At 38.3% G+C, this 12,821-nt stretch overlaps 1 protein-coding gene across 10 annotated transcripts in view; it reads right to left on the reverse strand.

Annotated features, from left to right (window-relative positions):
• The window catches only part of SYTL2 (synaptotagmin like 2), a 1,607,062-nt gene that overhangs the window by 488,850 nt on the left and 1,105,391 nt on the right, over window positions 1-12,821 (reverse strand). For all 10 annotated transcript variants that reach the window (XM_044071181.1, XM_044071180.1, XM_044071175.1 and 7 more), the window contains one exon: window positions 9,476-9,560. In XM_044071181.1, the coding sequence (XP_043927116.1) occupies window positions 9,476-9,560 (85 nt within the window). The remainder of the gene's footprint in view (window positions 1-9,475; window positions 9,561-12,821) is intronic.

Consider the following 12,821-nt stretch of genomic DNA (forward strand, 5'->3'; position numbering starts at 1 on the left):
AAATGGAGAGCATTGACATCTGTGCAGTGACAGAGACCTGGTTCAAGGCTCCAGAGAGCACCCCTGCATTACTAGGCTATAATTCATACCACACCTTTCGGCCACCTAACCTGGACCGAAACACTAAAGGTGGAGGTGTGTCCATATTCATTAAGGATATCCACACCTCCAGGCTAGTTGCTCAGCATAATGCATCCGAGATTATCCAAGTGCAGCTAACTCTGAGCAAGACTGCAATCCAAATTGTAACTTGCTACAGATTCCCACTCCTCATTTCTTGATACACTGGAAAATATTAAGGTACAACCCAACACCCTAATAATGGGCAATTTCAACTACCCCACTATTAACTGGGAAAACTACTCATGTACCAACTCTTTTGCTTAACATTTTCTGGAATTCATAAATTCCAACACCTTGGATCAACTTATCCACACCCCCACCAGGGGCAGCAATATCCTAGACCTGGTCATTCCCAACATGGGCGACCGTTGTTCCACACCAGAGGTCAATTCCTCATTGGTCAGATCTGACCACAAGCTAATCAGCCTAGACATCCACATCCCGCCCCCACCCCCCATTAGGGAAACCACTGTAAAAAGTTTCTCCAAAGCCAACTTCACACTTCTTAAAACAGAAGTGGCAAACTTCACGACACCCATGCAGATGGACAATAGAGGCACGACTGCTGAATCCTACACAAATGCACTTTATAAGCACTTACACAAGTGCATGGATCGTGTTATCCCTAACAGAACCAAGATGCTATCCTCCAAAAAATGGAAGCCAATCTGGTGGCCCCCTACCATAAACAAACTCTACAACAGAAGAAAGAAACTGTTGCAAAAAAGAGTAAAATCCCATGACTGGAAGAACTTCCTGGTTAGCCTCAGTAAGAAGTTGAGATCCCTCATAAAATCCTCCAAAACTAGTTATGAAAACAAAATCACCACTGATTCTAAAGACAACCACAAAGCATTCTATAGCTATGTCAAGAGTCTCAATGTTAACACTCAGATCTGCTCTGAGTTACAGCACAATGGCACTAAATATACAGAACCAACTGATACTGCCAACATCCTGGCAGATCGGTTTACACCCCCACGCCCCATAAAGGGCTTATCTCTATACTGGAAGAATGCATAGTTCCTGTAATCACAGCTGCACAGTAAAAAACACACTCTCCAAAGCGAAGAACACAGCATCCATGGGACCAGACAACATCCCAGGCTGCAATCTACATGAACTACAGAATGAACTGACACCTCACGTAAGCACCATGTTCAATCATAGCCTCACCTCGGGCTTTGTGCCCACTGAATGGTGCACAGCGACAGCTATCCCACTCCACAAAGGGGGAGCCACCATGTACCCTGGGAACGTCCGCCTCATTAGCCTAACAAGCCTGGTCTGTAAGGCCATGGAACGTGTCATCATGGAACTTATAAACAAAGACATTGGTAATCTCCAAACTCTGGACCCCACCCAGTTTGGGTTTGTAAAAGGCAGATCATGTCTCCTAAACCTGACTGACTTCTTTGAAGCAGTCACCAAAGCCATAGACGAGGGTAAGGTGGTTCACACAGCCAATCTAGATCTTACCAAGGCTTTTGACACCATCCCTCACTTTGGAATTATAGATAAACTCACTAAACTAGGTATAAATTCCTATGTCACAAGATTGGGTGCCAACTGGCTCATTGACAGAACCCACACTGTGAAAGTAGCAGACTACAAATCCAACTTCAGACCAGTGACAAATGGAGTACCACAGGGTTCAGTCCTGGGTCCCCTCCTGTTTGGTATCTACTTTTCTGAAGTACAGGCTAACACAGAAGGTCTTTGGCTAATGAAGTTCGCAGATGACTGCAAACTAGGAGCCATAATTGAAACTCCTAAAGATGTGGACATCCTACAAAAGGACCTCACTGAGACAGATGCCTGGTGTCAAAGCCATGGCCTCAAGCTCAATGCCAAAAAGTGCATTGTCATCCCCTTTGGTAAAAATTATGTACCCATGAGCTACCACATTGGTGGTAGTCTACTTAACACTGAAAGTGTGACAAGAGACCTTGGGACACAGGTGGACAGTAGTCTCTCCTTTGTTAATCACATTGCAACAGTAGTCAGGAAATTCTTCTACGTGGCACACTTCATCACAAAATGTTTCTCATCCAGGAAAAAAGAGGTCATTGTTCCCCTCTACTCGTCACTCATTAGACCCATTATAGAGTACAATGCCCCTTTTGGTATGTACCTCACAAGATAGCTACAACAACTGGAAAGGCCACAAAAATAGCTCACAAAGAAGATTACCAGCCTCAAACAGATGCCCTACGCAGACCATCTAAAAAAACTCCAGTTTTACTCCATCACATATCGATCTCTGCCTAACATACAAAGCTATGTCAGACCCAGAGCTGTTGGACATGCTCCACTTAAAGAAATCCCAATCCCTACAAGCTACATGCTCTAAGGACCTAAACCTTGTCACCACAATAAACAGAACATGCTGGAGGGATAGATTCCTGTCCCACAGACTTCCCATACTCTGGAACAAACTACCTATCTATATCAAACAAACACTCTTCAAGAAAAATCTTGATGATTGGATGGGAAATAGGAAATTCACCCCGGGGATCACCTCTGTGGCTCTGCTCGACAGGGGCACAGGAAAATAATTTTTTTGGGTGGCAAAAGCCAGGGTACCTTTTTGGCTAGGCTTGTAGAGGTCCTAGGACCGATAGCCTAATACCCACCTATGAACCTATGAAGAGTCACTGCTGTGTCAACATGTTTGCTTTAACTAATTACTGTTTCAAAATGCATTATGAGCTTTCCCTGAACTATTATATCATATCATATCATATACTAATATGTATTGTTATCATGAGCTTTCCCTGAACTATTATATTGTATGCTAATATATGTTATCATTAGTCTCCTGTGAAATACTATATTGTACGCTAATATGTGTTGTTATCATGAACTTTGTCTGAACTACATATATTTTATGATAATATGTGTTGTTATGAGCTTTCTTCAACTATTACATTGCATGCTAATATGTGTTGCTATCACGAGCTTTCCCTGAAATACTATACTGTATGCTAATATGTGTTGTTATCATGAGCTTTCTCTGTAGTACTATATCATATGCTAATACGTGTTGTTATCATGAGCTTTCCCTGAACTAATATATTGTATGCTAATATATGTGCTGTTATCATGAGCTCCATTGGTGGCTTAAAGTCATGAATTATTCTCAAATGAGCCCATTTGTAGCCTAACAAATTTTACTGACCATTACCACTTTTTATGTTGTATACACTTAACTGAGAAAGAATGGATTATTAAAGAGAAAACTACAGACATGTGAACAGTCTCAATGACAGCCCTACTGAACAATGAGTTTGCATGTTATACTGCAAGGAATTAGTACTGGAAAGAAAAGATTTGGAAAATGCTTCTCTAGTGCAAGACCAAAACTTAACAGCACTAACAGGTGAGTAACAAAAGCTTCTTAATGGCATCTAAGTGCTGTTAAGATCTAGGGAAGCACTTACTTACATACAAATATTTCAAGCATGGGCATTAATACCCTTCTAGCCTGCTGGTGTACCAAAACAGTTGTTCCCATAATAAGTGCCCAGGCTGTTCTTAAAAACATCTAAACTAGGGCTTGCTTTATTGTAGTTTGGCAAAATGTTCACAAGTTTATCTTTCCCTGCCTTAAGAACATAATCATAACTCTCTATGCACTAAAAATAAATTCCTAGTTAAGTGTATTGTACTTGGCATACAGTGCAATAATACAGATGTCCTACTGTAGTAAACAGCTGTTTATCACACTGCAGCAAACAGCTATCTATCACATTGCAGTAAACAGCTATCACACTGTAGTAAACAGCTATCACACTGCAGTAAACAGCTGTCTATCATGCTGTAGTAAACAGATGTCCATCACACTGTAGTAAATAGCTATCACGCTGTAGTAAACAGCTGTCTAGCACACTGCAGTAAACAGCTGTCTATCACACTGTAGTAAACAGCTATCACACTGCAGTAAACAGCTATCACACTGTAGTAAATGGCTATCACACTGCAGTAAACAGCTATCATGCTGTAGTAAACAGCTGTCTATCACGCTGCAGTACAGCTGTCTATCACGCTGCAGTAAACAGCTGTCTATCACACTGTAGTTAACAGCTATCACACTATAGTAAACAGCTGTCTATCACACTGTAGTAAACATCCATCTACTATGGAATGATCACTTTACTCTACCTTCATCTTCATAGATGTGCAAATTATTCCAGAAGTTTTCCTTCCAGTACTAGTTCCTTACAATATAACATACAAACTCACTGTACAGCAGGGCTGTCATTGAGGTGATTCTCATATCTGTAGTTTTCTCCCTAAAAGTGGTCAATCAATCCATTTGTAGACAATTACTTATTAGTTTTACATCTATGCACTTTACTAACAATCTTATCCTGTTCCATTTTTTGTTGCCTTTCACTTGAATATTGCTGTGTTTATCTATTGATTTATTGTCTTGATTAACTTACTGATTGTGCTGCATTCTGGTTACTTTGCAATAAAATCTGTTACAGACTACAGAAAACATGGCTACTCACTACAAGCTCTTTCTCCCCTCTAATGCATGAACAGAAAGCGGGGCTGGATGACTTGGAATCGGGAAGTAATTGGACAGTTGCTCAGTGTACAGTAAACGGAACCAATTATTAAACTTAATAAATACAGGTCCACTGAAGTAGCTAAGAAACCTTCCAAATGTGTCAGAACCCATCCTTGCACTCAGTAGGCTGAAGGCAGTAAACTAATCCTGAACGGTGTGTCAGCCCCTCACAGGACACAAAGACACAAACATCTCAACTTCAGTGGTCATAATTCTGGGAGTAGGAAAAATTAAGGGGGTGGGGGATGGAGGGAGATGAGTCAGGCAAAAATGTAATTTTGGGAGTTCCTTTAATTTTTTAAAAAATGTTTTTAATTGCCTAATTGGTATGGCTGTTTGTAAGTACTTAAGCTGTAATGAAATGTGGCTCTATTTGTCCGATGAAGTTGGTGGATTTACACTGAAGAAAGTGCTCACTCTGTAATAAAAACAGTGTATGCTGTGGTCTCGCTGCTGCCGTTTTTGTATTTACTAGTTGTTTTTGTTTTTGAAAAATGTATTACCGTAAATTATTTCAGAAAGCCATCTTTACATTTTGAAAGCATAACTATAGAAAAAAAGATAAAACATAAAAAAACATTTACAGACAATCTTTAAACATCTTATTAGAACATGAGAATCCATTTTTTCCCCCAGAATTAGTGGAGTTTTATAATCAAGCTGGGCTTTGGTTGCTAAGCTTGATTGCGGTTGATCAAAACAGTACATACAACCGTAACTTACGTGGAAGTGGGTATGATAACATTTTCCCTTTCCAAAGCTGTTTTACACATAACAAATGTGTTATACTTGTGTTTCACCGTGTTTATTAGTACAGATGTCGGTACTTATGTTATCTGTTTCCTGTTCATTGCGGTTTGTCAACAGTGTATGTACAACCATGAGATGGTTTGGAAGGTGGTTGAGATAATGCGTAAGTACCATAGCTAAATTAAAATAACTGCACATTTTAGAATAAGAAAGCCCGCCTTATAAGATGAAGGCATAATTACAACAAAATGAAATGGTAAAAAAAATTTGCACTTAATCTTTAAGTGGTCTTTCACAGTTCAGGACATATAAGAGATAAAGTTGTAATGGGGAAGGAAAATTTGTTATGCTACAAACTGGCACATCTGACAAGAATCAGTGAATTTATTCCCTAATGCTAATGTCTAAAATTGTAGATGGAATATAGTAGTAAATACGTTTAAATATCGCCTATGCGTATATTTGTCTTGTTATTGTACACTGCTGTAATCCATATGTCTTGTCACTGCATACTGCTGTATGCTACATGTTTAAATGCTGACGTCTAAAATTGTAGATAGAATGTAGTAGTAAATACATTTAAATATCGCCTATGTATATATTTGTCTTGTTACTGCATACTGCTGTAATCCATATTTCTTGTTACTGCATACTGCTGTAATCCATATGTCTTGTTACTGCATACTGCTGTAATCCATATGTCTTGTTACTGCATACTGCTGTAATCCATATGTCTTGTTACTGCATACTGCTGTAATCCATATGTCTTGTTACTGCATACTGCTGTATGCTACGTCTTGTTTCTCCAGATTGCTGTATACTGTATTTTTCCTTGTGTACAAACGTGTTATACTGTGGAGCTTTACTCCCCGGGCCTCTGCTGAAAATGGACCTGTGTCCAGTCGGACCATCCCGGTAAACAAATGTACAATAAAAAATAAAAAAAAATAAAAATAAAATTCAAACCACTAAAGGAGCTGTGGTAAAAAAAAAAACAAAAAAAAAACGTATTTGATCTTTAAGGAGACTAATCATACCTTTAGGTGTGCTTTACTACCTGAACATAGCACTCATCATGTGCACATGCCTTTTAGAACCACACTGATGCCAATACTTTGAATAGAACTCTCAATATACCACAGTATTTTAAGTTCTGTTTATAAACCTCCAATTATTCCCTTTTACCTGCAGTACAAAAATGTAATAATGGAAGTAGACAAGGCAGTCAGTTAAGCAAAAGCTGACATTACAGTAAATGACATGGTTGTTGATTACATTTGTTGCCTTGTATTTGCATATAGACTATTAAGACTCTTGCAGAGTGATGCATGGCTGCAGAGCTTGTAAGTACACATTTTAGCTCATTGTAGAAATGTCTCATCCTATTTCTGAGTGTATCGCTGTATATTTATAATACATGCATTTTCTTTATTAGAATTCCCACTACTCAATGAAACTTGCCTACCCTGGACCAGGGTAAGTGTTATGCCTGACAGCTGCAGCACTGGGGTAAGATGTCATAGTCTGACATCCACACCTCACTTGCTACTGCTTCAACCTTAACTGTTGCACTTCAATTAAATTATTACATTCAAACCCATAGGGGTCTATCGCAACACATGAGGACCCTGTACTTCTACCCTTAGGGGACTGGGTCTTACAAAAGATGTAATGTGCTGATGCATTCTGTAACCGAGCTTGGTACATGTGCAGGTTTAGCTAAATGTATTAGTAGGGAGCTGGAAGGAAGTCAGGTAGTGTGACAGGTTACAGACAGTGTTGTCAGAATCATGATATCTCACTGAAACTGATGTGAACCCTTAAATGTGTAGTTTAAAAATGTCTGAAAACAATTTCTGTACTTTTCTGTGAATCCTTACACCTGTAATTCATATGGGATGCAAAAGGCTGTTACTAAATAATCCACAAATGAAAGGGGGAATTTTATTCACAAGGCCTCTGATTCTTTTATTTACACAACCCTTGCCAATATACGTGGCATACGTGGTGCAAGACAATAAGATTTCAGCCTCATGTGTCACACTATGAAGGTTGGCCATGGAAAGGTAGTTAGAAACACATGGCCAAATATAACCAATAGCATAAACAGCTAGGGAATGACATCATACAGGTAGGTCTACTGTGCATGCAAGTAGCATATCTAAATAATGTCAAGAAAACTACAACTATGAAATCCTACAAACATCCTTTCAGTAGTATATGAAATGATTTCTAGTACAATGTATGTGTAAACCAAGCAATAATAGGGTACTGTCCTGGTAAACAAATGGAAATAACTAAGTGGCAGCAAACCACCAGAAATCACTTAGGTGAACTATCTCAGTGGCGCCAGCTCTTGTGGACCAAACACACACATTCTACACAGAAGGAACATAAAAGTCAATAGTGATGATGCAAGTCAATGCAAATGTCACCAAAATATCATGAAGCATGCTGGGAAATGTAGAGCACTAAAGTTGTTCATGTCAGCCTTGCAAAGTAAGCAATTATAACCTAGTTTACCATACACAACAAGGAGTGTTTGCAACAACTGTGCCTCTACGGTTTGAAAACTGTTTTCCAAAAATCCAACATCTTCCTAGCAATAACATACACCTGAAATCAGTCTTAATGAAAAGTGAGTTACTGTTTTACTATGCTGATAATCACAGCATTTTTTACTTTATAACTTGCATAGTTTTGGCAGATAGCAAGTTCAGAAAATGTTGAGCCAGTTCCCTTACCACTGATAGCACAGATGCCACACATTCTTAAAATGGACTTCCCCTACCCTGGACAGTCAGTCACTCCCTGAACTCTAATACTTCAGGTACAGACAATATTCATTCAGCATAGCAACAAATGCAAAACAATTGTAATGGGAAATTAAAAGTATTTTCAGTCACTTTCTTGGCAGGGCAGCTCACTAATGTATGATGTTGACAAAAGTCAAAGAATTTACAACAAACTAAACAATCCTAAAATGTTTGCATCTAGTGCCTAATACTGCTTTCCCCCAGACAGCAGCAAATATAAGCACTCTTACACATCTGGCTTAATTTCTTTAGGTTTAGTGTTATGCTATTTTATAAAGTGTAAATATGCACTGTGAATTTTTTCCAGATTGTGGTATCATGCCACAAGGTGTCAGATATACAAGCTATTGATCTCAAAGCACTGGTGATGCTGATGGGGTGAGAGGGCATGTGGTCTGGGCATAATTGCATGCTGGCTTTAGGTACTGCCAGGTGACATGGTTGCTAGCCACTCTTACAGTAGAGTGGGCCAGCCACAGCAGATTATCTTACTTGTGTTTTATTTTTTTTTCAAGTCTTCAGAATCTCAAAGGCCATGCAATTTATTTTGCAATGAAAACTGAATGGGTAAACAACAGATGGAATGCAGACAGATGAAGACCACAAAAGAGTAACAGTGATGTTGAAATCAATACATGCACGAAAAATAAGTTGAGAATGCACATGTTGAAACACATCATTAGGTGGACAGTCTAGTCGAGAATATAAACTGCACAGGTTAACTTACTGTTGTGTGGCTCTGCTGAATTAAGTTATTGTATTGTACTTATTCTACTAGGAGTCCTTTATTAACTGTGTTATTTCAGCAATAGGCCTTCTGACTTGTTAATCTTGGGGACCTCCCTCACTCCCTTATTGATGGTGGGGAACCACTTTAAATCCTACTATGAGCTCGCTCACTCCATAATTCAGTGTTCCAGATTCCAAGGTTCTAATCCTTCCTTACCCCTAACTTTGTTAATTCTGCTGAAGGCATTTTAACTTATTTAATACTGGTTAGGGGGCTTAAGACTCAACTTACTTTGTTAAGGACTTTTCAGACTTCTTTAATACTACTGGTGGTACTGGGGACCCCCTACTCTTTTAATTTTGATGGTCTCCGATTCCCTTAATTGTGTTGATGGTGACAAATCTCTAAAACTGACCCTCACAAAACAGTACCATTTCATTCAGTGCTTTTCGTTAACTACGAAGCACAGTGACATACCTTTGCAGGTGATGTAGATGGTTGCTTTACTTTTTCTTCTGGTTTCTGAAGTACTGAGTTACTCAACTGTACTGATGGTGTTGTGCTAAAAGGCAAAAGATAAAGAAAACAAAAACATTTACAAACTATTTGCCTGTAGGTATACAGTTAAAGTTAAAATGAAGCATTCATTATTCCTATGCACTCAAATGTAACACTGCTAGTCTAGATTGCATTTTTGTAAATTTTGTAAACTTTGACAAAGTTAAGCACCCTAAATTACAGAATATGTGCCAAAACAAGTACCGAGTCATGCATGATGCTGTAAGGAACAGAATTAAGCACATATACTGCAGATAATATAACTCATTGCAACTGGAATAGCAGTGAGCCCTACCACAAGTTGTGCACTTGCCAAAAATGGCAAGTGCACAACAATAAGGTTAGAAATATTAAATCAGTTTTCTAGTACAAAAATTACATTAAAAAAAAATGATAAAGTCGACAGTGTCAGGATAGCCAAATGACATAAGCAGAAAAGCTCCTAGCACTTCAGCACTTACTGAAAACTGACAACAGCCCCTACATCATATGACTCGTTTCCTTTTATACTAAGGCTCTCAAACAACTTACCAATAGCCTCACACACTATAGCCAGTCATCAAATTCCCTATTAGACTGGATCATAGTATCAGGCCCTAGCAAATACACCACCACAGGTACAATGTCAGACTCTCTCAGTGATCATCTCCCAATTTATACAGACATCTCACTCATTCACTTAAACAGCATGTCTATAAAATAACATGCACCCTTTCCAAGTTTAACCTAGAAATGCTCATTACCACCCTGTCATCCATTAATTGGAATTTCCCAAAAATCCTCCCCTAATAAATTCTTGGCTAGGCTTGTAAGGGCCTCAGGGTCAATAACCTAGCAACTTCCACTGATTCTATGATTGTAATATGATGCTATAAATGAATTCAGTTTAACTTTCCAGAATATCCTAAACAGCCTTCCATCTCCTAGAAGGAAGAGACTAAAATCAAATAATGTAATCTGGCTATCTAAAAGGAGTAGAATGTATTAATGAAAGATATAGAAAAAACATGGAAAGAATGGGAAAAACACAGTACACCACAAAATCTTGAAAACTTCAGAATTCTTTGCAATCCTATTAAAATGCAAATAAATGAAGACAAAAAACATTACTATAATAACTTTCAGAATAATAGTAAACACAACCCTAAACATTTTTGGACAGCCATTAAAGAAATATTACATCCCTGTTAAAAATTCAACCCTAACCCGTCTTCCAATAACTTACCACTCAAAACACCAATACAATTCAACTCTTATTTCATGGATAATATTGCATCTGTAACCAAGGATTCCCCAATATCTAATCCCAGCCCTGCCCAAAAGCCACATATCACTACATCCACTTTTACCTTCAAACCTGTGCCCACATCCTATATAAAACTACTCTTAAACAAACTCAAACCATGGTCTTCTTCAGCTGACAACCTTACAAGCGAGTACCTTAAAATAGCAGCCAACAGCATTGCCTATTCTGTATCAATCCTAATAAATAGGTCAATCCAGGAATCCCATGTTCCCTTCCTCTCTCTCTCTGGAAAATATCACACATTATCCCTCTGCACAAAGAAGGAAATTCAACAGACATTACTAAACACAGACCTACAACAATCTTATCCCACCTTCTCCAAAATACTTAAAAATGTATTCAAAAGACAATTGCTAAACTTTCATCTGCAGGGAAGAACTCCTATCCTCCACACAACATAGCTTCTGTTTTTCCCATAGTACTAACACTGCACTTCTAATCCATAATATCAATAAAGCTAGAGATAACAGCAAACTAGCCTCCCAGTTTCTAGACTTATCTAAAGCCTTTGACACAGTTTGTCACAGCAAACTTCTTCTTCAAATGTCTTCATTAGGTCTCTCTCAGCCCACTCTTCTATCACTCAAAAGCTACCTGTCCAATAGGGATCAGTCAGTAAAATGGCACTCCACCCTTTATTCATACCTCCCACTCACCACTGGTGTACCAGAAGGCCCTATCCTTGGTCACCTCCTCTTTAATATTCTCATCAACACCATCCACACAACAGACCAACCTAATAAAATACATAGATGACTCTGCACTCATTTGCACATCTGATAATGTGGCACATGTCCAAAAAATTACTCAGGAAACTTTAACAGCCACTTAAACATGGCTTTGTAACTCACAACACATACTCAACCCCGCCAAAAAACAAACTACTGCTTTTCCCGTAAATCCCTCTCTCATGAAAGAAAAAGCAAAATATAAAGCCCTTTGTCTTGAAAAATAGGACCACTGAAGTCACTTCTTCTAGCAAACTATTAGGGATGATAGTGGATGATAATCTTAAATTCAACCTGCATATACAAAACTGCATAAGAAAAACTCATAAAAAACTAGGGTTGCTTTACAGAGTCAAAAACTTTCTCACTAGTGCAACTAAAATTACACTTGCCACCACTTATGTCCTCTCTACACTTCTTTATGGCACTCCCATCCTTTCTAACCTCCAGGCATCACAAAAATCAAAAGGTGATTTTGCTTTTATAAAGTTGCTAAATTTACAGTAAATGACCATTTCAGAATCCACCACTGTATAGCAATAAAAAGCCAAAACTGATTAGAACTTACCCATCAACTAACATAACTATAGGTTCTTACCACCTATAAAATTATCCAGCATTCACCTGCTTGTCCAGCAACAAATACCATTCTAAATCTATGCCCCCAGCCAGTCATTATGATCCACTGACCAAACACTCCTGTCTGTCCAAAACCTAGCAAATCTGCTGGGTACTGTCTGTATTTGTATCAGGTTGCTATGGCCTGGAACTCCTTACCTATATCCATCAGGTGAATACCCTCCCTCCCTTCCTTCAAAACTGTTATTAAAGATTTCCTAGCCAAAATCTGGCTCTTGTATTGCTTAACACCAAGCTACACTATCTCCCTAAATGTGAATAAATGCTATTCATACTTTACACCTCTTACTCTCTCCTATTCACCCACTTCCTTACTTCTATCACTTTCATTTCCCTGTTTTTCTCTCTAAATATATAATAAGCCTGCCTTTCTCTCACTTCATATTGCAATTCCTGTTTCTATTATAATAACTTACCTTTAATTTCTCTATAAACTGGACAACATTTCTCTAAATATTAATAGTTGTCATATAACTTGTATCTATTCTTAACCAAAGTTTTCAGATTATGCCTAATTTGATATAGCTATTTAAAGTGTATATCTTTTTGTACTACTTCTCACTCATTCACTTAAAAAGCATGTTTGTAAAAT

Source organism: Protopterus annectens, chromosome 5.part0 (genome assembly GCF_019279795.1).
Source record: "Protopterus annectens isolate FY-2018-M chromosome 5.part0, PAN1.0, whole genome shotgun sequence".
NCBI classification, from domain to species: domain Eukaryota; kingdom Metazoa; phylum Chordata; order Ceratodontiformes; family Protopteridae; genus Protopterus; species Protopterus annectens.